The sequence below is a fragment of the Mesoplodon bidens genome (assembly GCF_964165515.1).
Source record: "Mesoplodon bidens genome assembly, chromosome: 18".
NCBI lineage: Eukaryota > Metazoa > Chordata > Mammalia > Artiodactyla > Ziphiidae > Mesoplodon > Mesoplodon bidens.
In genome coordinates this window covers 40,310,134-40,336,652 of record NC_138175.1, presented here as the reverse complement: position 1 = coordinate 40,336,652, position 26,519 = coordinate 40,310,134, and the positions used below count along the sequence as shown (strand labels likewise).

At 48.7% G+C, this 26,519-nt stretch overlaps 1 protein-coding gene across 3 annotated transcripts; it reads left to right on the top strand.

Moving 5' to 3' along the window:
- Positions 1-1,832: 1,832 nt before the first annotated feature.
- Positions 1,833-11,548, top strand: LOC308606187 (protein C19orf12 homolog; the record flags this gene model as incomplete). Of its 3 annotated transcripts, none has more annotated exons than XM_081216796.1 (3): positions 1,833-1,915; positions 6,045-6,214; positions 10,546-11,548. In XM_081216796.1, 2 exons carry the CDS (start codon positions 6,055-6,057, stop codon positions 10,809-10,811), a joined length of 426 nt encoding a protein of 141 aa, XP_081072922.1. In that variant the 3' UTR covers positions 10,812-11,548. The 3 variants fall into 3 exon arrangements, with proteins under 3 accessions (XP_081072922.1, XP_081072923.1, XP_081072921.1); XM_081216797.1 differs by having other exon boundaries at positions 1,836-1,911; XM_081216795.1 differs by lacking the exon at positions 1,833-1,915 and having other exon boundaries at positions 6,031-6,214.
- Between the last annotated feature and the right edge of the window lie 14,971 nt (positions 11,549-26,519).

The following is a 26,519-nucleotide window of genomic DNA, read 5'->3' as shown; positions in this document are numbered from 1 at the left end:
GAGCTGCCTGCAGAGAAACAGGAGAATCTCACCCAGGCCCATGCCTGGAGACACCCCAGGGAGTTAGGCTATTCTTAACTTCGGTTAATTTTCACTCTTGAAAGTTACCCAAACTCATACAAAAGCTCCTATCCAGGAACGGATGGGGTTATTTCACTGTGGCCAGGGGAACTCTGGTTAATGCTTTAGGCCCTTTCTCACAATGGGCACAGAGGGGAAACAGAAGTGACAAAATGATGATAAAGAATACAAAGTTTAAGGGCTTCCCTGGTGGCGCAGTGGTTGAGAGTCCGCCTGCCGATGCAGGGGACGCGGGTTCGTGCCCCGGTCCGGGAAGATCCTACATGCCGCGGAGCGGCTGGGCCTGTGAGACATGGCCCCTGAGCCTACGCGTCCGGAGCCTGTGCTCTGCAACGGGAGAGGCCACAGCAGTGAGAGGCCCGCGTACTGCAAAAAGGAAGGAAAAAGAAAAAAAAAAAAAAAGAAGAATACAAAGTTTCAGTTAACTAAGATAAATAAGTTCTAGAGATCTACTATACATAATAGTATCTATAGCTAACAATACCGTACTGTACACTAAAGTTTGCTAAGAGGGTAGATCTTATGTTAAGTATTCTTACCACATCCCCAAACACAAATCATAATAATAAAGGGGGCTGGACGAAACGTCCAGAGGCGATGTCTGTATTTATGGCCTTGATGGTGGTGATGGTTTCATGGGTATAAACTCATCCCTAAACTCATCAGGTTTTGTATACATTGAATACGTATAGCTTTTTGTATGTCAGTCATACCTCAGTAAAGTGAGATATGTATCCATATATCTATAGTTCACAAACAAACATACCCAAAGTACTTACCCATTAAAAGAAAAAAGAAAAGTAACAAAATTGTTCTGGTAGTGTGAAAGAGGCTCACCCTCTGGATGCCCACAGCACCCGGGAAAGCAAGGCAGAGTGCTGGTTACAAGCAGGGGCTTTGAGGCAGGTGGACCCAAGATGGAGTCTGGACCCTGACACTCCCTGTCCTGGTGGCCTTGGATAGATCAATGTCTCTGCGCCTTGCTGCCTCCCTTCTCCTGTCTAATATGGCAACGGCAACCATGCCTAGATTGCTGTCAGGATTGAGACGGTGCACGGAAAGTCCCCAGAAGTCTTTTTCAGATTTGAGATGGTTCCAGGCCAGATCTTGTCTGGGGGGCTCGGAGGAGATGGGGGGAAGCCTTCTCCATATGCCCCCTAAAGTAGTCCCTGGCCCTTCTGTTACCCACCACCCTCAGCCTCTGCACCCTCCCAAGAGGCTCCCCAACCTCAGCTTTGCCCCGAAACTGCACCTCCTCTTCCCTTGGAACCCCAGGAGCAGAGGTGGCGCTAGGCCTTTTCAAACCCCAGACCCAGATGCCGCCGGTACCCGCACTGCGGCCAGCTGATGTTTGACTCTGCCCCGAATATTCACCGAATGTTAATTCAGCGCCTTTACTTGCCAAGGCTGCCGTGCTCTCACCCGCGCCGGAAATGGGGGAAGGGAGGGGTCCCTAGGTCCTGAGCGAAGGGCCAAAGAGAGAAAGGGTCTCCCAGGAGGACCCCGGGCTTGAGCAAGGTCCAAGGGAACCCCGACCTAAAACGGGTGTGGGTGAGGTGGAAGGCAGGGGTGCGCGCGGCCTCGGGGCCCCAGCGACCCCACTCCAGGTGCAGCATCCGGAAGGGCCGCCCCCGGAGCCGGGCCTGGGCCGGGAGCGCGGCTGCGGAGGAGGAGGCGGAGGCGGCGGCGGCGGCTGCGCGACCAGGTGGGTGGCGCCCCGGAAGGCCCAGCGCTGAAGAGCCGGAAGGCGGGAGGGTGGGGCCTGCGCGCCAGGAGGGGCGGCCTGGTGTCCCAGCGCCTGCCGGCCTGTGACCTCACGGCGCCGCCTCCGCAGGTAAAGGGTTCCGAGCTGCTGGAGCCGGGAGGGGGAGGGGCGCCCGGAGCGGCTGCCGTGCCAGCTGGCCGCGGGCCTGGCCCTCCCGTGCGGGGCGCACGCTCTTCGTGCATTCATTTTCCATATGGAGAATCGGGGTACACGGAGGGCTGTGTGTGCGTGTCACCTCCCGCAGGAACTCCTGTGTGTGCGTGTGCCCGCGCGTGTCACTTCCCACAGGAACCGCGGTGCGTGTGTCTGGTGTTACATCCGCAGGGCGGAGCACCGTTGGCCTTGCCCTCTGGGAAGAGAATCTGGACGCTAGTTTAGAGATGATCAGGAAGGGATGTTACTGATTTAGGGGCTGGGGGAGATTAGCTTTGTGGGGACTGGTAGCTTCTTTAGCCTTTAAAACAAACAAACAAAAGAAATAGGAATATTTAGAGAGGGTGTGAAGCGACCAGCTCATGGGCCAGGTAGGTAGGTAAGGTGTGCTCTGCTAGGGTCCTGCTCCACTCTGGCCTGCGTTGCTGCAGATGGTGGCCCCAGTGTGGCTTGTGCTTTTGATTTTTCAGGAGAAATCAGAAGTCTGAGTTGTATGTGAAATCTCTTGATTTTAAAATTCTGGCAACTAATTCGTTTTTGAAAAGTCTGTGGGCTAATCTGACAATGTTTGCTGATGGGATCCAATCTTTGCCCTGGAGCATAGAGAGGTGGAAAGACACGGTTTATAGGAGCCAGTGGGCACACTGGAGCTTTGTAAATGTCACCAGCAAAGTAGAAAGTACTGATGATTGCAGGTGAGCAACATTGCTCTGATTCTTAAGAGGCCCTGCTTTTCTAATTTTTAAAAAGAGCTGTGTGCATGGAGGTCTGTGTTAGCTCTGCAGCCTTCCTCTCTTCATCTCTCACAATCTGGTCCACCTCAGAAAGCCAGGCTATAGTCCCAGGGACGGGCTCACCTCCCTCTCCCCCAGATCCCTGCTGTAATCGGCAGACCAGCCTGGGTGCTTACACGAAACCAGGGCTTCACGTTGGCATTTGCCTTCCCTGTGGCTGGCAGGTGGGCTTCCTGTGACCGGAGCCTGTTTCGTGGACAAATCTGATTCTGAAATAGGTGTGATATGGGGGGAGGCACACTCCCACCCCACTGAGGACTGTCCCCATCAGAGTGCTCCTGTCTCCTCCCTCCTCACCCACTTCTCTACTGCTTACAGACAAAGGCAGCTGGAGTGGGAGAAGGAGAAGCAGGACTGGCTTCCTTCCTCAATCTGGAAGCCCTGGAGAAGTTGGGAGGCTGAGCTTTTTAGCAAGGGCTCAGGAGATGGGGCTGCAAATCTTTCTTCCACAACAAGAGTCTATTGATGCTCTAACTTCTAAAATGATTCTTACAAGGAAATTAAACCAGCATTCCCTTGGATGGAGGCAGCCACAATGCCACCTCTCTACCCATGGTGTGGAACCATTGAACCCAGCTGGAATCAGGCCACTTCTTTCCTCCCCTCCCACACACCATGACACCTGCTGGCTCTCCAGTCCTACAGAGCTCTGGGCTTGTGCCTTGTGCTGGCCCAACTGGGCTAAGTGGAGGTTGGAAGTGGCGTTTGCACAGTGATGCCCCATTAGCCCCTGTGGGTTTCGACCTAAAGTCATTCAGAGCAGGTTGGAATCTGGTTTTTTGTTTTGTGGTTTTTTTTTAAATAGACAGTAGAGGGTGAAGTGGCTATATATCTATTTCCTTCCTCTTTTACATACCTTTTCTTGCTGTGAAGAAACTGTTTCAAGAGTACAGATCCGTAATTCTGCAGAAAACCTGTTTTAGGAGTGGCATCTGGGCAGAGTACGCTGGCCTAGAAGCCAGACTTGTAGATCAAGCATGGCAAGGCTCAAGGTCTTCATGCCTCTGGGAATGGGAGGCTCATGGCAGCCTCCAGAGGGGCCTTCGAGGGACCTTCGAGGGACCTGTGCTTCATCTCCCTTTTTTCAGCATAAGTGACAGATAAAAAGCTGGATATAAACCAGAGCTAAGCTAGAAGGTGACTAGATATTTTACAGGAGGATTTTTAGCTTTTTGAAAGGTTTTACCATGAAATTAATTCCTTTGGTTATCTTAATATGTACTTGAAATTAAACATTTTGTTTGCATTGCTTTACAGGACCATGGCTATTGGGTAAATCAGGTTACCCTCTCTCCCCTCTCCCCCCATTTCTGAGTGCAGTTCCTTCGCTGTTATTAATGCTATAATGTTATCTTGACATTTGTGCCTGGAAAATTCTTGACCTCTGGAAGGGTGGAAGGGGGCTCTCTTGCAGGGAGGAGGAGGGGGCATGTGCTCTGTCTACACGTGGTCACTGCTGGTGAGCAGAGGGGCCTGGAAGCTAGCAGGCATTTTAGCAGATCCAGGACACTTGGGAGCCAGAGCAAAGACAAACACACTTGAATTCTCCTCTAGTCCCTTGGGCAACCCTGCAGGACTGCCCCTCCACTGCCTCTCACACCCCTGGTGAACAGACACATCTGGGGGATGCCTCTTTGCATTTCTGAACTCAAGGACTGAGTAACAGACGTCAGACATCTTGAGTCATGCTCTCATAGACTCTTGCTGTCCAGAGTGAGGGCAGAAGATCACCTGGGGGTGCTTGTAAATACAGAATCTCTCCCTGCCCATAGAGGCCGTGTTTAACAAGATCTTCAGTGACTCCTATGCACTGGTGGAGAATCACTGATGTCACGAATATAAAAGGAAAAGAGGGGAAATTTACAGGGGCTGGGGCACAGGATCCCTCTTACCTCTCCTGGGACTACAAAGACGTTCTGACTGGTGATACAGGAGATCCACAGATTTGTTCTAAGGGCTCAGAATTCTCTCTCGGGATTGGGAGGATCATTTTACATTAGAGACTAATTCTGGATTATCCTTGGGTTTAAAAAAAAAAAAACAACTCATATATCCAAAAGATATCAAGTAATAGGGTCTGCTCCAAACTTCCACAGTCGAGTTCCTTTAGTGAATGTTTGCATGTCTCAGCCTTAAATGAAAAGGGGAGTGTTGGTGAGAAAGGAAAGTGCCCACTGAGCCTTGGGTCTAGCCGAAGCTGGAAGGAGAATCACCTGCTCATTGCTGCTTTGATTTCACTTCCTATCCTGCCAGGTGGCCCATCAGTGCCAAAGCTCTCCATTCCCACCAACCTTGGGGCGGAGCCTGCCCTGCCCTCACCCTTGCCCCTGCCTGTCCTTTTCCTGCTAGTGTGGCAAACAGTTTCCTGACCCCAGAGAATTGTTCTAAAGGTCATTGTTCCAAAGTACATCCATCCATCTGTCATCTGTCCATCCATATGCAAACCCCTGGAATTCTTTGATTTCTTTTATTCTCTGGTTGTTTCATCTTACTACATCATCCTGTCCTTGCCTTTGATGTCTCATGAGTAGAACTGGATTGACTCTATGAGTGGTTGCTTATAGAAGCCAGTGGTGTATGTTAGGAACCAAACGTTCATTTAGAGCCATCATGTCTGAGAGTCTGCAGTGTTCCAGACTCGCTCCAGGCACTTTGCTTCCATTCTACTTACACCTTGCAAGAATCCAGCCTGTAGGTGGTTTATCTCCATCTTACAGGTGAGGAATCTGCCATTCTGCTCAGGGTCATCCAGTGGGTGAAGGCTGTGTGGTTGCAGAGTCCTGTGCTTTCCCCTTCTCTGGCTTGGCGTGGGCTGAGATGCCCTGTCACACAGGAGACGACCAGGGGCTGGGACTTTGTGCACTCGGCCAAGGTTTGTGCTTGGGGATTGCCTGAGCCAGCTGAAAGGCCCTGACGCAAGAGAGCTCAGACTTGAGTCACTCGTGATGAACTGGTGGAACACGTGGCCAGCGTTGCTCCTTAACCGGTTGTAAATCAGAAGTTAATCAGAGGGCAGAGAAGACCTTTCATCCACTCTGCTGATTCCGTCTGCTTCTTAACTGAAAGCTGCCCTGCTTTCTCTTTGGCAAAGGACTTGGCACATAACTGGGGGGTACTGTCATCGTGCATACAGCAGAGGTACTGTTCTGTACCAAAAATGAGGAACCTTCCTTAAAACTTTTGGAAGAGTAACATTTGGGTAGAAATACACTTCACTCATTAAAACTCTCCTTTGGAATGCTTCCTTCAAGGTCTGTTGCGATGCCCGTCGCGGTGAAGGACATCATGAGGCTGCTGTGCTCCGTCTCTGAGGAGAGGAAAATGAAGGCGGCCGTCAGGCACTCCGGGAAGGGCGCCCTGGTCACAGGGGCCGTGGCTTTTGTTGGTGGTTTGGTGGGCGGCCCACCAGGACTAGCCGTTGGTAAGTGCAAGTGCCTCACAGGGACAGTGCAGTTGTTGGGAAAAAAAGACCTTTGAAACCACAGAGACCTCATAAAAGCCTCTGTCCTGTGTGAGAAGTTTGTTGAGTTGAGGTTGCTTCTGTGAAATGATCTTTGGGTGCGTAAGTCGTCCTGTTGAAAACACGAGCTCCTGTGTGAATGTCTCAGAAGTGCAGGGCCCTCTCAAATGGCATCTGTGTCATGCAGACCTGGAGGACACCTTTCCCCCCAGGGATGTGTCCTAGAGTCTGAAGATTTCAGGGTGTCCTGGGTCCCTTGGACAGTCTCCCTCCCCCCATCACCATTACACATCCAGAGAGGAAGCTGAGATTTGCCAGGCGGGGCTGATGCTGTAGAGCCACTTTACATAAGCTCGTTCCCAGAGCGCTTCCCCATTCTGAAAGCAAGCAGTCCAACGCAGGAAAAGCAATAAGCTAACCCCTAGAGTGGTCATCCCTGTCCCCTTCTTTTACCACCTGCTTCTATTTGGGAACCCGTTTCTGGCAATAAACGAAACTTTGGCTGATTTTCGCATCATTCATTGTTGGTAGAATGAAGTTGCTTCCCTTGGATGAGGAGCAGGAAGAATTCCTCTGTGGCCCAAACCATGGGCTAGGGGTGGTGTCAGAGAGCTGGCTGCTGTCCAGGCCTGACTTGAGGAGGGGCCAGATAAGGCCTCCCTCGAGGTGCCTCAGATGGACCCTGCAACACAGGGTCAGCACTGGGCTCAGTAAATATTTACTGAATGCCTCCTCTGTGCCAGGCAGCCTGTGGTGGGATACAGGGCCTGGGAAAGCTCACAGTCTGGTGGAAGTCCTTTCTATATGGCTTGCAGTCTTCACGTGAATACAGGCTGGAGAGGTGGCTGCTTTTCTGCTGAGGTTGGTTTCTGTGTCCCAGCTCACCAGTAAGGCTTCCTGCTCTCTTCTTCCCTCTGGTAGCAGGATTGACCTTCAAGGACACTGTATTAAGCTGAGCCCACACCGGGGAGAAAAATCAGCTTGTGGGTGGCCCCAGGCCTTCCATCTGTGCATTTCCGTTTCCAAACTCTGTGAATTAGTGAGTCTTGACTTCAGCTTCTTGCCATCCAGAAAGTAGCCCGTGAGGGAGGAGACAAGGCCATTGCCTTCTTCCTCAGTGACATCCTATATCTTTGTCCCACCCCATCTAATGTGCTCAGGGAAGGCTAGCTGGGATCATTTATCATATTGCTGTGCCCAAATGCCATTTTGGGAGGACATATTTTATTCAGATTGAGTAAAAGCTGGTAGAGAACAGGATGTCTGCAAAGAGAACCCCAGGGATTCGCTACTTGCAGCCCCTGGTCATGGGCAGGAGCATCATTTTACCCAGAAAACAAAGGAATTTTCTCTTCTCCAAAGAGTTGGTAATTTTCTGGTCGATATTTCCTGGCGACTTTTTGCATTAAGTGCTGCTCTAAATCAAATATTGATGTTCTCATAAAGGTTTAGTGCAGATGAGTGCAACTCTTATCAGCTCTTAAGTGTTTCACTGGTGTCACGGGGAAAAGTTCAGTAAAACTCGTAAATGACTGGCCCTCCCTCCCTAGAATGCTCCTTATTTTCAGACTGGGGGGAAGCTGTCGAAGGGCAGTGTTCAGCCTCTAGGACATGAGGCTGGCTGGTCCCCAGAGAAGGTGTGTGCTACCAGGTGCCTCCACACTTGGTTTCCTGAGATGGTGCAAGATTTACTTACTGTTGGCTGAGTCCAGCTTGCAAATGGGTTCTCTGTGGCCTGGGCTGCATTCTTTTAGATAAACTTTTTATTTTGGAATAATATTAGATTTACAGAGAAGTTGCAGAGATAATGCCGAGAATTCCCATATATCTCTCACCCAGTTTCAGTTCCTATATTACCAAGGTACACTTGTCAAAACTAAGAAACCAACACTAACATTACTATTAACTATTCTTCAGACTATATTTGGATTTTATCAGTTTCTGCATCCATGACCTTTTTCTGTCCCAGACCCAGCACAAGACAGCACATTGCACTTAATCGTCATGTCTCTTCAGTCTCCCCAGTCTTGTTTTTTTTAATCCCACTCTTTTTTTGATTCTTTTCCCATATAGGCCATTACAGAGCATTGAGTAGAGTTCCCTGTGCTATACAGTAGGTCCTTATTAGTTTTCTGTTTTATATATAGTAGTGTGTATATGTCAATCCCAGTCTTGCAGTTTATCCCTCCCCCTTACCCCCTGGTAACCATAAGTTTGTTTTCTACACCTGTAACTCTTTCTGTTTTGTAGATAAGTTCATCTGTACCTTTTTTTAGATTCCACATATAAGTGATATCATATGATATTTGTCTTTCTCTGTCTGACTTACTTTACTCAGTATGACAATCTCTAGGTCCATCCATGTTGCTGCAAATGGCATTATTTCATTCTTTTTTATGGCTGAGTAATATTCCATTGTATATATGTACCACATCTTCTTTATCCATTCCTCTGTCGATGGACATTTAGGTTGCTTTCATGTCCTGGCTATTGTAAATAGTACTGCAATGAACATTGGGGTGCATGTATCTTTTCGAATTATGGTTTTCTCCGGATATATGTCCAGGAGTGGGATTGCTGGATCATATGGTAGCTCTATTTTTAGTTTTTTAAGGAACCTCCATACTCTTCTCCATAGTGGTTGTACCAGTTTATGTTCCCACCAACAGTGCATGAGGGTTCCCTTTTCTCTACACCCTGTCCAGCTATTATTGTTTGTAGATTTTTTGATGATGGCCATTCTGACTGGTGTGAGGTGGTACCTCACTGTAGTTTTGATTTGCATTTCTCTAATGATTAGTGGTGTTGAGCATCTTTTAATGTGCTTTTTAGCCATCTGTATATCTTCTTTGGAGAAATGTCTATTTAGATCTTCCACCTGTTTTTGAATTGGGTTGTTTCTTTTTTTGATGTTGAGCTGCATGAGCGGTTTGTATATTTTGGAGATTAATCCCATGTCGGTTGCTTCATTTGCAAATATTTTCTCCCATTCTGAGGGTTTCTCCGGTCTTGTTTTTTATGACTTTGATACTTTTGAGGAGTACTGGTCAGGTATTTTGGAGAGCTCCTCTCAATTTGGGTTTGCCTGATGTGTTTCTCACGAGTAGACTGCGGTTATGGATCTTTGGAAAGAATACCATAGAGGTGCAGTGCCCTTCTTGTCACACATTTCAGGAACACATGACACCCACAGGACCTCCCTTGTGATGCTCACCTTGATCACCTGGCTAAGGTCATGTCCGCCAGGTTTCTCCACTGCAAAGTTACTGTTTCCCCTTTCCATACTCTACTCTTTTGAAGAAAGTCACCAAGTCCAGCTGGGCTGCGTCTTTTCAATATCTGATTGCCGATATTTAAAAATCATAAGACTTTTAAAAGATACATACTTGGTATTCCATGCGGCAGCAATTGGCTGGCCTAGGGTAGCCTTGTCTCCTTTAGACAGCGACCTATCTCTCCAGGTCACCACAGTCCCACTCAGCTCACTTCACTCCTTTCAGCTACCTGCCTGGTCCCTGTAGGCACTTGAGTTTGAGACCCCTGCTCTAGGACATCTTCCTGTAGCAGACTGCACCTGACCTGGTTAAATAGAACTTTCCATTGATACAAGGTCTTCAAATTCCAAAATAGTGTGCTTTAACTTTGATAATAATAAATTGACATTTAAAAAGAATGTTTGTGCCCTTTTGGGGTAGCAGAAAGAGGAGTAGTTGAATACATTAAATTTGTTATTTATCATCATACAACTTTGGAGGGGTTGTATGAAAAACATTGCTTCAAGAGAAAATACCTCCTCATCTGTCTGCTGGGTCCTTTATAACCACGTGGTTCCACTGGAAATTTCAGAGTTCAGGGCTAAGGCTCATATGAGCCATCCAGTGGAGGAAACTCAGCCTCACCGCTGAGATGGTTCTCCCTGAAAATGCATTTGCTTCTCAGCCCTGTTCTTTGAGATGGGAGAGATTTTTGTGAGAAGCATGGAAACCTCTGCCCACGAAGAGGATTTTAGTTAGCACAGCTCTCAGGAGGGGAGATGCTTTGTGTTGCACTGTGAGTGCAAGAGCTTAGGGGAGGGCATGTTTGGGTGTCAATTATCTGAGCCAAATCGACCAAAGACCGTGTCAACCTTTGCCCTCTGCCCTCCTGGCGGAGCAGGCATGAAGCCAAGCCCATTCTGACCCGCTCATGAATGTGCCCACTCGTCACGACGGTGGATGTGAAGTCAGCGAGAACCTGTGGCTATCGTTTATGAATATAAATGACCGACTAACTGAGTCCTTCCTGTTTTCTAGGGGGGGCCATCGGGGGTTTGTTAGGCGCGTGGATGACAAGTGGACAGTTTAAGCCAGTTCCTCAGATCATAATGGAGCTGCCACCTGCCGAGCAGCAGAAGCTCTTTAATGAAGCCACTGCCATCATCAGGCACCTGGAATGGACAGACGCCGTGCAGCTGACCATGCTGGTCATGGGCAGTGAGGCCCTGCAGCAGCAGCTGCTGGCAATGCTGGCCAACTACGTCACCAAGGAGCTCCGGGCGGAAGTGCAGTACGACGACTAGGCCTCTGCTCCGGGAAGCGGGGTCCATTTGGATGATTCTCCCCCGACTCATGGAAGGTGCCTGGGGAGCTGCAGGAAGCCCCACATCATCAGAATATTACCCTAAACTGTAGCGAAATCTCCTGCTGTAGAGGCTGGGTCTGTGCTATATCATGTTCTGGAATTATTTGAGAAGATGCCGTGTTTTGTGGCCGTGTGCACCTGTGTGCCCTGACAACCCTTCAGCTGGGAAGCTGGTGAACAGTAAAGCTGTGACTGCTGCTACGTAGTGGCAGTTTTCTGAATCTACTCTCACTCACACAGGAGCCGGAAGAAGGTCTTCACGTTCAGCCTTCTCACCTCATCATGTGAAGATGATGCCTGTCCAGGCAGCCGTTGCAGGACCAGCCCTCCCTTGGGACCTTGGGGCTGTCCCCTGCTGGAATCATGTTTACCTCTTGAATGCCCCTTCCCCACCCAGTGACTTCTGAGTGGCCTCAGGGAGGGGGCAGTCGGCCTGCTGAGTGAAGCCACAAACGTCAGTGGCACCCAGCCCCTCCCCCAGTAGCTGCCCGACTGGGCTCTCACCCTCCCAGGGGCTTGCTTTCCCCATCTGAAAAGTCATAGTAGTTCCTGAGTTCTGTTTTTTAAATTAAATATTTTCAGTAAATTATTGCTCTTTCTGAAGTGGTAGAATCATAAACTATCTCTAAGAAATGTGTTCACCCTAAATTTCCCCTAATATTGTTTTTGCTTTGCTTTCAGAACCACAGTTTGACTAAGTGTCATCAAACTACAATAAATGTTTTCTGAACAGTCCTTTTCTCCACCTATTTGTGTAAAGTATCTCTGACATTTGAAGTTGTACACATGGAGCACAAGGGAAGAGAAGGTATTGTGATTTGTGATTTTAATGAAAGCTCCGGGTTCCAGGGCCTGCGACCTGACTTTCCAGGCTGCTGTGGCGCCCTGTGCTGCCGGTGAACACACACTGCCCCGAGCCTCCCTAGCAGCCACAGCATGTCCCGTGGGTCCCAGGGACCTGGAAGGAAGCTGCACTGTCCTCCCTGGGGTGCAGAGGAAGGCACTCCTGCTGAGCAGAGTCAGTGTCCCGCACCTCTGTGTGTGTAAAGAAAACTTCAGGGCAAATTAGAACCCAGGGTGATTAAGGAAAGATCAAGCTTTTATCTCAGAAAAGTTGCTCTCTTTTTTTAGAAATTTATTTATTTATTTATTTTTGGCTGTGTTGGGTCTTCGTCGCTGCGCGCGGGCTTCTCACTGCGGTGGCTTCTCTTGTTGCGGAGCACAGGCTCTAGGCACGCGGGCTTCAGCAGTTGTGGCTCGCTTGGCTTCAGTAATTGTGGCTCGCGGGCTCTAGAGCGCAGGCTCAGTAGCTGTGGCGCACGGGCTTAGTTGCTCCACGGCATGTGGGATCTTCCCGGACCGGGGATCGAACCCATGTCTCCTGCACTGGCAGGCAGGTTCTTAACCACTGGGCCACCAGGGAAGCCCAGAAAAGCTGCTCTTTATCTGGCCTCATCTAGCACACATCAGGTGCCCTTTACAGGCCACACTCCTGGGGTTGATGAAGCCACTTTGGACATTTGCACTGCTTGGGTTGATGGGGGGCAGGGTGGGGTCCTTTTAGATGATTATCCTGACTCATAGAAGGTGACTGGGTAGTTATGGGGGGGCCCCACCCATTCAACTCGTGTGTTGGGTCCTATTCTGCCAGGCCCAGGGGGACACAGGTGGTCCCAGCTCGGAGGTCCTGCACCAGTGTCCACTGGAGTCCCTTCCCTGTCCTGCCTACCTTTACCCTTGGAAAAACCACCCTCGGGAGGAGATGGCCTGACTCCTGACCAATCTGGGGTCAGAGGAAGCAGGCCTTACAGAATAAAGTCACTGGCCTAGCCAGGTCCTGGGTGACTTGCGGTGGACTTTAGGCCCAAGAGGAGTCCAGGCCTCGGGTCTCATGTCCACCAGGAGCTGAAAGCACTTTCCTTGCCCCCCTCACACTCGACTCCCAGCAACTGTGGCTTCAGTATTTCTGCATCTTCTTTGAAATCCTTCCATTTATTTATTTGTGAATAGGTAATATAGGCCTGGTACAAAACTTAGAAGACATCAGAATATACAAATGGAAAAGGAAGGCGTCCTCCTATACTGATCCCTGCTCCAGCCCCCTTTCCAGATGCAGCCACTATACCAATTTCTTGTATATTCCTTTAACTCTGTTTTTAGATAGTCATTGAATAGTATTCTTTTCTTTTATTTGTCAGTATTCATTGCTGAAAACAGAAAAATCCAGAAAAGTATACTGAAATAAGAACCATTAAAAGTATCACCACCCATGGGACTTCCCTGGTGGTCCAGTGGCAAAGAATCCGCCTTCCAATGCAGGAGACGGGGGTTTGATCCCTGGTCGGGAAAGTAAGATCCCACACGCCTCCAGGCAACTAAGCCCGCGTGCCACAACCACTGAGCCCGCGCAGCTCAACTAGAGAGCCCACGCACCCTGGAGTCTGCACGCCACAACGAGAAAGAGAGAAAACCCACACGCCACAACTAGAGAGAAGCCCATGCACCACAACTAGAGAGAAGCCCGCATGCCACAACGAAGAGCCCATGCACTGCAACGAAAGATCCCGCGTGCCACAACTAAGACCCAGCACAGCCCCCCCCACCAAAAAAAGAAGTGTCACCACCTAGAAAACCACTGTTAACAAATTTGGCATATTTTGTGCAAACCTTTTAATATTTCTAACATATTTGCATCTTTACTGTTTAGACCTTTTTGAACACTCTTACCAGTTAACATTAAATAACATTTGTGATGTATTTTGAAATCTCTTGTAAACATGTGTAATGGCTTTATAATATTCCACTGCACTAAACCATATATACATACCTGCTGTAGTGTCCTGTCTAGGTTTTTACTATTATAGTGCTGCATTTTTGTGAACGTTTTTGTGTGCATATTCTGTTCATATTTTCGATTATGATAGATAGTCTGTAAGATAGATTCCTCAATGTGAAATTGCTGGATTAAAAAGTATGTAATATTTTTCAGGGGCTTCCCTGGTGGCACAGTGGTTGAGGGTCCATCTGCCGATGCAGGGGACACGGGTTCGTGCCCCGGTCCGGGAAGATCCCACGTGCCGCGGAGCGGCTGGGCCCGTGAGCCATGGCCGCTGAGCCTGTGCGTCCGGAGCCTGTGCTCTGCAACGGGAGAGGCCACAACAGTGAGAGGCCCGCGTACCGCTAAAAAAAAAAAAAAAAAAAAAAAAAAGTATGTAATATTTTTTAAGGCTGTTTTTCTATTCGATCAAAATTCTTTCCAGAGGGGCAGTATCAATCATTTGCTCTCCCAGCAACAGGTTTTGGGCGTGCACATCTCATCGCATCCTCACCAAGAAATAGAATGAGAGTGTCTTAAATGTCTATTAATTTAATGGGTGATTACTGACATCTTGGTTTGAGTAATTTATCTTTGGATTATGAGTGGAGTTGACAAGGCCAGGGTGACCACCTGGCGGCCACCTACCCAGGCGGTGCTGAGAGCCCCCGGGCCCCCATGGCCCAGGCCTAGCAGAGAGTGAGGGGGCCCTGGCCTGAGCAGAGGGCTGGCGGGGTGGCGGCGGCTTGCGGCCAGGAAGCAGCAGGGAATTGCCAGCAGCAGGAGCCAAAGGAGGCAGCTGAGGAGGAAGCCTTGGTGGGGGACCCAGTAATTATACAAAGAAACCTTCTGCTCTGGGCCGGTTATTAACCTGCTTCGGGTGTTGACGCGACAGTGCCGAGTGGGATTTTTCCAGGCAGATGGTGTATTTTTAGCTAGAATGAACTTTTCTATTTTTCTGTTTTTTGGAAGTAGACACCGGGGTGTGTTGCAGTGCGGGAGGATTGGGGCTCAGGGTGTGGAGGAAGGGTCCTCTCCCCGTTACTTATTGAGAGGTGCCATCTAGTGGGCAAGCGGGTGCATCCTTTCTCTTCTTCCCTGTGAGCCAGGCCTGTCGAGCCTTCTCTGAATCTCCAGCCAGGCCAGGATGTAGCTCCACAAGGATGATATTTTGTGAGTTCCCCTTGGGAGGGGGCTGGTGCCTTCCTGAGTTTTCTTTTTTTTAGCGGTACGCGGGCCTCTCACTGTTGTGGCCTCTCCCGTTGCGGAGCACAGGCTCCGTATGCGCAGGCTCAGCGGCCATGGCTCACGGGCCCAGCCGCTCCGCGGCATGTGGGATCCTCCCGGACTGGGGCACGAACCCGTGTCCCCTGCATCGGCAGGCAGACTCCCAACCACTGCGCCACCAGGGAAGCCCTTTCCTGAGGTTTTAATAAGCCATGAACCGAACATCAGCCATGTCTGCTGCAACCTTTTTGTATATAAACCAGAATGTCTCTCAGTCCTGAACAATCAACATATGGCAGTTAAGCAATGCCAGGATTCATCTAAACCACACAGGGAAGAAGGACTGTCTGATATATTTTCAGTTTGTTGGGAGGAGATAAATGGCTTTATTTGCTGGAGGTGGCGTCTTGGACTATTATGATGACAGCAGGTCAGGAGGCAAAGCTTGGGCCTCGCTGGCTGCATCGCAGCCTCGGGGCTGCTAAGGTACCCCAAATGCTGGCAAATGGAGGAAGTTAAAACATGTTTTTCTAAATTATTGAGGTGGAGGCTATTTAATTTTTGTGGGTTTTAAGGGGAGGACTTTACTCGTTCTCATTCGCAGTTGAACAAATGAAAGAATAATATCTAGGAGTTATCTGTTACACACCAATTAATTAGTATTAATGAATACACATGATCAAACCCAAAGCTGGCAGGGCTGTGGGAAACCAATGTATACACATACATACACTCCACTGGAGAAAATACATAGTGATACAGTCTTTTGGGAGAGTGATTTAAAGGAAAAAAGTCACAGGAACCATAAAATTGTATATACTTTCCAGGCAACCAGTTTCACTTCAGGGAAAATATTACAATAAAATAATTCAAACAGAAAAAAGATAAAGATATTCATAGCACTGCTGTTTACGGTGGCAGGAAAAAAAGGGAAACAATTCCGATGTTGAACAACAGGGATATAGTTAAACTGTGTATGTGGGCAATGTAATGGAATACTAACAGCCAATTTTAATAAGTAGTAAATGGGGGCGGGTGTATGAAAGTCAGTGGAATTGCTCCATGTGCATTATTTGCCTTACAGCAACTTCATACTTATGTGTTTGGGGGGAATAAAGAAAAAGACAAGCTGTAACTAGTGCTGGTGACCCCAAGGGCTTCCAATGCCCCAAGGGTGTGGCTCAGGGGAAGTGGCACAGGTGGATGAGAATCTCAGAGTGTGGGCATCTTGTGCCTGAGGGGATTCTAGTGTTTTAAAATGTGAATTACTTACCTATCCGCAAACCAGGCAAGAACCAGCCTGGTCCCCAGCACCCTGGAGCTACTCCTCCCAGGAACTGTTCAAGGCCACGTCACGAGCAGCATTGTCACAAACCTGCCCCCACAGAGGCGATGTCCCACTGCAGCGCAAGGTTCCAAAGCACAACTCTTAGGGGTGTTACATGTGCCCCCTGACCAAGGCAGGAGGGCCAGCCATGCTGGGAGCTGTTTGGATACAGGGTCTTCTCTCTAAGGTCTGTCCAATAGAAATATAATACAAGCCACAAACACAATTTTAGATTTTCTAGTAACCTCATTTTTTAAAAGTAAAAAATAAATTTAGTAGTATATTTTAACCCAATATAGCCAACATATATTATCATTTTGACACGTAATCAATAGAAAAGATTATTGAGATATTTTCCAAATTTTTATATTATGTCTTCGAAACTCAGTGTATACGTCACAATTACAGCACATCTCAAATCTGACTAGCCACGTGTTAAGCCACGTGTGGCCAGTGGCTACCACGTCAGGCATCACCACTCTATAAGATACATAATAGAAAACATAAAGATGAAAGATTTTTCTTTTCCCCTTAGGTTGCCAGTGATATAGACATGTCCCTCTAAGGACCAGGAACCTCTTTCTGTCACTCCTCTGTTCTGAAGTTCAGCATCTGGGCTTGTTTGTGGTCCTTGTTAGAGGTCAAGATCAGGTTGGATGGTGCCATGGACTGAATTGTTTCTCCCCCAAATTCATATGCAGAAGCCCTAACCCCCAATGTGACAGCATTTGGAGATGGAGCCGTTGGAAGGTAATTAGAGTTAGGTGAGGCCATGGTGTGGGGACCCCCATCCCTACAATGGGATTAGTGCCCTTGTGAGAAGAAACACCAGAGAGCTCTCTCTCTCTCTCTCTCTCTCTCTTTTTCTCTCTCTCTCTCTGCCATGTGAAGACAGGGAGGAGAGGGCCGTTTGCAAGCCAAGAGCCCTCACCAGAACCCAGCCATGCCAGCACCCTGATCTTGGACTTCCAGCCTCCACAACTGCGAGCGATACATGTCCATGGTTAGGCTGCCAGGCTGCAGCACTTTGTTATGGCAGCCTGAGCAGACTGCGGCAGGTGGGAAGCTGGGAGGGGGAGGCTTACTGGGGACCTCCCAGATCCCTGTTCTCTAACCTGATTACGGGGCAACAGCATTTTCTCCCTGCCTTAAGATGACAACTCGACCTGGTGTGTGGGTGAAGACCCCCCTGGATGAACATCCTCAGCCACTAAGAACCAGCCTTGTCCTCCTGTCCCAGGCACAGGTGGCCCTCAGAGGCCTTGGAGGATGGCACCCCTTAATCTCTACCCCCTCTCTGCCTGCACCTGCCAAGCTGAATGTGGCTAAAGAAAACACCTGCCCACAATGACTGGTCTTACTCAGCACTGCTGTGTTTTCCTAGTTCACTTCCTCTCCCACTGCCTCTCCTCTCCTCAGCTCCCAACCCTTCCTCCTGTGTCTTCCCTCAGGTCATGACCTTCGTTCCCTGAGAAAAGGAATTAACCAGAAGAGAATGTTCACTCCCTACATCTGTGCCCATCTTTCCTCCTGGTATTATGAACCGCCCTTGCTCTTGACTCAGGCCAGCCCCTCCACTGGACACCAGATCCCACCCCCTCCCTCCTGAGGGCACTGCTCCAGTCATTCTCCTCCTTCCCCCTCATCGCCACGTCCCCCGCTGCACAGACCTGTCCCATCAGCGTGCACATGTGCATGATTTCTCCCATATTGAAAAAACAACAAAAATTTCAGCAAGGGTACCAGGAAAATTCAATGGGGAAGAATTGTCCTTTCAACAAATGGTTCTGGAACAACATGTAAAAAAATGAAGTTGGATGACCCCCTACCTTATAACATATAAAACATTAACTCAAAATGGATCATACACCTAAATGTAGGAGCTAAAACTATGAAACTCTAAGATGAAACATAGGAATAACTCTTTATGACCTTGGATTAGGCAATGGGTTCTTAGATAAGACACAAAATCATAAGTGACAAAAGAAAAAATAGATAAATAAGACTTCATTAAGATTAAAAACTCTCGTGCTTCAAAGGACACCATCGGGCTTCCCTGGTGGCGCAGTGGTTGAGAGTCTGCCTGCTGATGCAGGGGACACGGGTTTGTGCCCCGGTCCGGGAAGATCCCACATGCCACGGAGTGGCTGGGCATGTGAGTCATGGCCGCTGAGCCTGCACATCCGCAACAGGAGAGGCCACAACAGTGAGAGGCCCGCGTACCACAAAAGAAAGAAGAAAAAAAAGACAAAGGACACCATCAAGAAAGTGAAAAAACAAGCCACAGAATGGGAGAAAATAATTGCAAATCATGTATCTGATAAGGGACTACTATCTAGAATATATAAAGAATTCTCACAACTCAACAATAAAAAGACAAATAACCCAATTTAAAAATGGGTAAAGGATTTGAACAGATATTTCTCCAAACATATTCATGGCCAATAAGCACATGAGAAGATGCTCAACATCATTCGTCATCAAAACCACAATGAGATACCACTTCTCCCCTATTCAGGTGGCAAAAATAAAAAAGACAGTAACAAATGTTGATGAGATTGGGAAGAAATTGGAACATTTATATGTTGCTGTTGGGAATGTGAAATGGTGCAGTCACTTTGGAAAACAGTTCGACAGTTCCTCAAAATATTAAACAGAATTATCATATGATCCAGCAATTCCACTCCTAGGTATATACCCAAGAGAACTGAAAACATATGGCCACACAAAAACTTGTATACGAATGTTTATTAGCAGCATTTTTTACAATAGCCATAAAGTGTTAACAACCCAAATGTTCATCACTTGGTGAATGGATGAACAAAACGAGGCATATACATTGTATATAACATACAATGTCTGACACTAGACAATGGAGATGGTCGCACAATCTGGTGAATATACTAAAAACTACTGAACTGTATACTTTAAAGAGGGAGGGTGGATTTTATGCGATGTGAATTATATCTCAATAAAGCTGTTTAAAAAAACTCTCTTTGGCAGTGCTGCCCCCTCCAGCCACCACCCCAGTTCTCTCTTTCTCTTTGCAGTGGAATTCCTCACAGGAGTCTTCCACACTCAGTGTCACCAGTTTGTCTCTTCCCCTTCTGGCAGGCATCTGCTCCTAGTACCCCACTAAGTGATCTCCTGTCAAGGTCACTGTCCTCCACGTCACTAAACCCAGTGGTCATTCTCAGTCCTCATCTTACCTGACCCGTGGGCAGCATTTGGCCCAGTTGACCACCCCTCTTCACTTGGCCTCCCCGACCCTGTGCTCTCCTGGTTTCCTCTGGCCTCCCCGGCTGCTCTTTCTTGATCTTTGCTGCTTCCACCTCCAGTCCTGATTTGTAAACACTGAAATGTCCAAGGTTCATCGCTGGACCCCTCCTCTCTCTCTCTCTCCCTCCCTCTCTCTTTTTATTGAGGTAAAATTGGTATATAACATTATATAAGTTTCAGGTGTACAACATTATAATTCAACATCTGTGTTCATTACAAAGTCTAGTTACCATCCATCACCTTACACTTGACCCCCTTCACCCATTTTGCCCATCCTCCCAACTTCCTTCCCCTCTGGTAATCACCAGTCTGTTCTCTGTGTCTATGAGTTTGTTTTTGTTTTTTTGTTTGTTCATTTGTTTTGGGGGTCTTGTGGGTTTTTTTGGTTTTTTTAGATTCCATATACGAGTGAGATCGTACCATATGATTTTTTTTCTTTCACCTTCCAACTTTTTTCACTTATATTATCCTCGTGGTCCATCTATGTTGTTGCAAATGGCAAGATTTCACTCTTTCTCGTGGCTGAGTAGTATTTCATTGTATACGTACACCACAGCTTTATCCATTCATCCATCGATGGACACTTACATTGCTGCCACGTCTGGGCTCACCCCTTCTCTTTTCTATCTACAGCAGCCCCTTGGGGCTCTCATCCTGTGCACAGCCTGCTCACTCACTGAAGATTCCCAAGTGTGTTTGTCAGCTCAGACTTTTTTCCTGAACTCCAGTCCCTTAAATACAACTGCTCGCTCAATCTTCCCAACTTTACCTTCCAAAACTGAGTTCCTGATACCGTACTCCCCACTCCTCAGAAAACCCACAACAAACAAGCAGCAACAACAAAGCGGCTCCTCCTTCAGATTTCTGGATCTCAGAAACAAGGGACTTTACGCCTCCAGTTGCTTTGACGTCTTTCTTTCTCTCACATTCTATATCCATCCCATTAGCAAATTCTGTTGGTTCTTCCTTCAAGTATATCCGTAATTTAATCTCTTCTCAGCACATCCACTTGGGCCCTGGTCCATGCCACCATCATCTCTCCCTCCTCGGTGATCTCCCAGCTGCCCTCCTGGCCCTCTTAGTCAAGCTCATGGCAGCCGGTGATCCTGCTAAAAGATGAGTCAGCTTGTGCCACTTCTCAGCTGAGAGCCTTCCCATGACTCCCATTGTCTGACTGCAGAGAAAAACCAGAGCCTTTACAGTGCCTCCAGGCCCCTACTTCACCTCCCTCCCCCTTACCCCTCATCTCCTTCATCTCTTCATCTCCGGCCACTGGCTCTGCCCCAGCCACACTGGCCTCCTCCATGCTCCTGGACCAGGGCAGCGACCTTCCCACCCCAAGGCATTTGCACCTGTTTCTTCCCTCTCCTGAATATCTGCTTCGTTTCCTTCAGGTCTTAACTTAAATACACCTTTTCAAATACACCTTTTCAGTGAAGCCCTGCCTGGCCACTGGATCTGAAACTGTGGCTGCCCAGCCCTCACTGTACCCTACCCTGCGTTGTTATCATCTACAGCACTCAATACCTACAAATTTACTCCATTACACACTTTTTTTCCCAGATGATGTAGAGACCATCTATATCAAGAAGTGTTGAGATAATCTTTTCAGAAAACAAAAGAAAAAGCACATTAGCAGAGCTGAACTGACAAGGGACAGACATGAGCATTTCCAAATAGTGTGGTCCCTCTTGGTTGGAAATCACCCTAGTGCTAGAAAAGACACCAGAGACAGAGTATAACATACTTTAAAAAATTGTATTTGCCTGTCTCTCTTCACTGTAGTGTGAGTTCCAGGAGGGGAGGGATTTTTGTCTGATTTGGTCACAGCCATATTCCCAGTGCTTGTAGGTACTCAATCAATACTTGTTGAATGAATAAACAAACATTTAAAAGCTAGCAGGCAGGTTTTCTCCCATTTCATTTTGCATCCCATACGCAGGCTGACTGCTTCTCGCAGGCCAGGCCTAACTCCCACACCATCTCCATCTCACACATCCACTCCACCCAAGTGCGAGAGAAAAGGCAGCCTCCCGTGTGCCTGGTGAGGCTGGCTCCAACGTCAGTGCAGTGTCTGAGGCCTACGTGCCAAGTAACCTTCCAGAATGACAGCAGTGGGAAAGACAGACAACACCAACTGCTGGTGAGAACGTGGAATGACTGGAACCCTCATCTACTGCTGGTGGGGTGCCAATTGGTTTGCCTCCTGCCGAGAACTGCTGGGTAGCATCTGCTAAAGCCATGTATACATCTCTCCTATGGCCCAGCAACTTCACTCCTAGTTATGTGCCTAAGAGAAATGAGGGCTTACGTCCACCAACAGACATCTATAAGATTACTAGTGAACCCTCATTCATGATAACCCCAACTGCAAACAACTCAAATGCCTGGCAACAGAATGAATAAACAATTGTGGAGGGTTCCCAGAGTGGAATACTCTACTATGATGAAAAACAACAACCACGCCACCCACAATGACAGAGAGGAATCTCACAGACACAATGTTGAGCAAAGAAACCTGAACAAAAAGATACATACAGTGTGATTCTATTCATATTGTCGAAGAAAAGTTAATCAGTCGACCTAAGAAAGAAATAGAAAATTTCATTCGACCCAGACTGAGGATTATAACCCAGGAACAGCCTCTCAGAAAGCTCCAAGAACTGTTCCACTTGTTAGAGATCAAAGCACAGTTACATAAGTTTTTGAGACAAAGGCCTGTGTATTAAATGACGTATTATTGACAGTTTACATAATCCAGATCTCTGAGTACAAAGCGAGTAGTGGGTCATGGGTCATCATGGCCCCTTGCAAGATTAAGAAAGAAGGTTATCGCCTAAAGAGTTGTGACCCTTGATGAGATTAAGGAGGAATGTTATCTCCTAAGGAGGTCTGGTTAATGCAGATGCACAACACACACTAAAGGGAGGAGGCCCAAATGGGCAGAGAAAAATTTTACGTTTAAATTTTTCTTGTCTTGCCATAAAGTATGAATTTTATTTCATCAATATGAAGTTTAAAAAAATAGGAAAAAATCTGTGGTGACAGAAAGCAGAACATCAGTTACCTTTAGAGGCAGGTACTGCTTGGGAGGGACTGAGGGAGCCTTCTGGGTGCTGGAGATGCTCTATATCTTGATCTGGGTGGTGCTTATAGGTGTGTGTGAGAGTGTGCAAAGTCTCACTGAGCTGCACGCTTGAAGTTTGTGCACTCTTCTGAATGAAGGTTAGACCTTGATAGAGAGAAAGAAAGAAAGAAAGAAAGGAAGGAAGGAAGAAATAAAAAAGGAAGGAAGGAAGGAAGGTAAAAAGAAAGAAAGGAAGAAAGAAATAGAGAAAGAAAGAAAAAAATAAAGTAAGAGAGAGAAAGAGAGAGAGGAAGGAAGGGAGCGAGGAAGGGAGGAAGGAAGGAAGAAAGAGAGAAAGAAGGAAAGAAAGAGAAAGAAAGAAAGGAAGAAAGAAAAGAAAGAAAACAAAAGTCCCAGAGTGGTAACCCAGACAGATGACAGCTCTGTCTTATATCCGACCCTGTGCTAATTTCATCCTTGTAATGCTCTGAAGACCTGTTGATTTTCCTCCCTGCTCACTACTCGACCTTTGGAGAGGAGGTCGATGTGCCGAAATACCTAGGACCTAATCCTGGAGGACACGGGTGCTTTCACAAAGTATATCCTTGAAGAACTTGGTCTCTCTGCATCATTGCTCTCCTAACTTGAGGAGGGCTGGGCAGGCTTTGTTTCCCCAAATCAGATTTTCATCTGAATTATGTTTGTTCCCCCACTCATGTGATAATCAGCTTGTGAGACAGACTGCCTGAGTGAGATGTCGCATTGTTTTTGCCTTGAATAAAGGAAACAATCACTGTGAATGTTCTGTTTTCATATCTTGGAGCTGTTCATCATTGGGTGGATTTCTCCCTAACTGAATTGAAATCTGCACAGTGTCTTGGCAACAGCCTCATTCTGGGTGTGAATCTGGGCCCCAAGACCCTCACCTGGTCCCTTTCCCTAGACTCCTTGGTCCTTTGCCCTGAGAGCTGGTCTGAGACCCCCGTCACATGACTCAGGACCACTCCTCTCTTTGCACAGGTGGAGGAAGTGGCTGTGGACCCTCGCAGCTCTCAGTAGGTCCCCTCACTTAGTCCCACGGTTGCACTGGTTGTCCAGACCCATGTCCTGTGCCCATTTCTGGAGCCAGGGTGTAGGTGAGTCAGCTGCAGCAAAACATGTGGCTAAAGGTAAGGAAGAGGGCTTCCCCAGGGGTGTGGGAAAAACACCCCGTGATCTCATTTTCTCTCATGTTAGTACCACACTCGCAGCACTTCTGACACCAGATGTGCGGGGGTTCACCCCACCCGCCCCTCCCTGCACCAAGCAATTCTCTGTGACACCGACTGGATGGCCTATAATTCAATTCCATTCTGGCACTAACTGGTGTTAAGGGCTCAGTCCCATAAGACTGCCCCCCGGTTCAGATGCCAATCCCAAGTCCTAGGTTGTCACCTGTACTTCTGACAAACTGGCTATAAATCAGGGTTCCTGTGACCCCCCTCCTTGGGTTTGATAATTTGCTAGAACAGCTCACAGAACTCAGGGAAATACTCGTTTACTTGTTTGTTATAAAGGATATAATAAGGAATACAGATGAATAGCCAGATGAAGAGATGAGTGGGGAAGGATGTGGAGCTTGGGTGCCCACTCCGGGTGCACCACCCTCCCAGCACCTCCACATGTTCAGCAGCCTGGAAGCTCTCCCAACGCTGCGCTTGTGGGATTTTTATTAATTAATTAATTTATTTTTGCTGTGCTGGGTCTTTGTTTCTGTGCGAGGGCTTTCTCTAGTTGTGGCAAGCGGGGGCCACTCTTCATCGCAGTGCGCGGGCCTCTCACTGTCTCAGCCTCTCTTGTTGCGGAGCACAGGCTCCAGACGCGCAGGCTCAGTAATTGTGGCTCAGGGGCCCAGTTGCTCTGCGGCATGTGGGATCTTCCCAGACCAGGGCTCGAACCCGTGTCCCCTGCATTGACAGGCAGATTCTCAACCACTGCGCTACCAGGGAAGCCCCGCTTGTGGGATTTTTATGGAGCTTTCATCATGATTGATCATTAACTCAACCTCTCCCCGTCTGCGTGGATGGTGGAGGTGGCGGGGGACTACAAGTTCCAAGCTTCTAATCATGGCTCAGTCTTTCTACTGCCCACTAAGTGTTGCTTCATTAGAAAAAAGAGACATTGCTGTCACCCAGGAAGTTCCAGGGGATTTAGGAGCTCTGTGTCAGAAACGCTCCTGTGCTCTTATCACTTGGGAAATTACAAAGGTTTTAGGAGCTCTATGCCAGGAACTGGGGGCAGAGACGAATATATATTTTTTGTATTAGTCCACACCAGGGAATACCAGAGTGTGACCGCCCGAGGGAGGAATATGCACTCAGGTGAGCCACGGGTGCCCACCACCCTGTGAACTCGCTCCAGCAGCAGGGGGTAGGGAGCGGTAAGCAAACGGGTGTTTCCAGGTGAGGACACAGCATGAGTGCAGAACAGAAAGAGCACGGGGATCCTGGGCCTGTCCTGGGGTGATGATCTGCACACCAGCCCCACTCAGTGCTGGGCGCCCGTGAGCCCTGCCTCCGCTGTGGCCCCCCAGGCCCCCTCCCTCTCACTGAGTGCCTTTGCTTCAACTCTGACTTCTATTTCAGCTCAGGTGTTGGGGAAAGAAATTGTCAGCTAGTGGCTGGTCTTAGACCAAGGCTGACGGGTTTTTCCACTTCCTGAGGGGGGGTGGGGACCCCAGGAGCCTTGGTTGAGATACAAAGGAAGGCATTTTGACATTTTAGAATGTTGGTAATTTACAAACTACTTAAAGTTTGTGTGTGTGTGTGTGTGTGTGTGTGCCAGAATCCTGGGACCCTGATTTCCTCAGCCCTGGGCATTGCTGTGGGCAGCCAGAGGACCCTCTGTACTGAGAAAGAATGGGTGGCAAGGATGGCTGGCCCCAGGCCCCCACTCCCACCCCTCCCTGCTTGGGAGCCACGGAGGGCAGGAACCGGTCTCTGGAAAGCCTGTTCTTTGGGGTCAGAATGTCTGGCAGGATCCCTAAGCTGACGTTCCAAGGACTGAAATTTCCTCTTGTTTTTGCCCAGAAACGTCTGGCTCAGCCTGCCCTCCCTCTATCCCCCCCACCCCCGCCTGCCCGCCTGCCTTTCTGTCTTTAGTGTTGGAACATTCTGGTCAGCGCTGGGCTCTGTGGTGTGGAGAGCAGCCAGCAGGAGGTGGGATCTGGCCACTGCTTCTCGTGCGGCACTGACCCTGACTTGCGAGTGTCGGGGACACCCCTGCCCTGGGGGCCTGGGAAGGGGGCGGGGAAGAGCCCCAAGAGCCTCCCGTGGGCTTCACTCTCCTCTCCTTCCTGCCAGTCCTCACTGTCTGTTCCTCCCTTCGAGACTCATCCAAGGCCAGTCTGAGGCTTTGAGATGGGGAGTCCAGGAGGGGAAAAGGAGGAGGCAGGCCGAGAGGGGCTGGAGGTGTCTGTGTTGGGGAAGGGGGCGCCCAGCCTGGTCCACATCCAGCTCCATGGCCTTGTGTGAACTGCTCCCTGCAAGGCCCTAAGGAAGCTCCTTCGGTGCTTCAGTGCACCACAGACTCCCTCAGTTCGGACCTGGGTGGCCTGGAAGGGCAAGGGAAGGGCCAGAAGACACCCCAGTGTCTGGCTAGAAGGCCTGAGTGCAGGCGCCAATGCAGGCCAGACAAGCAGGTTAGGCCAAGCCGATGGGGGCAGTTGTGGCCGCAGGGGCTGCCCTTGTGAACCCAGCATCTTGCCAATGGCCCCCGGGAGCTAGGGGAAGTCACAAGGCTACCTCCCCCTAGAAGAGAAGCATGTGTGGAATGGCCAGGGGCACTGGGCCTGTGCTGGGAGCTGTGGGGGCCGCAGATGAATGATGACTGAGCTGCCCCCTGCCCTAGAGTGGCTCAGCCTTGAGGGCCAGCTTTGATGGGCACAGGCCCA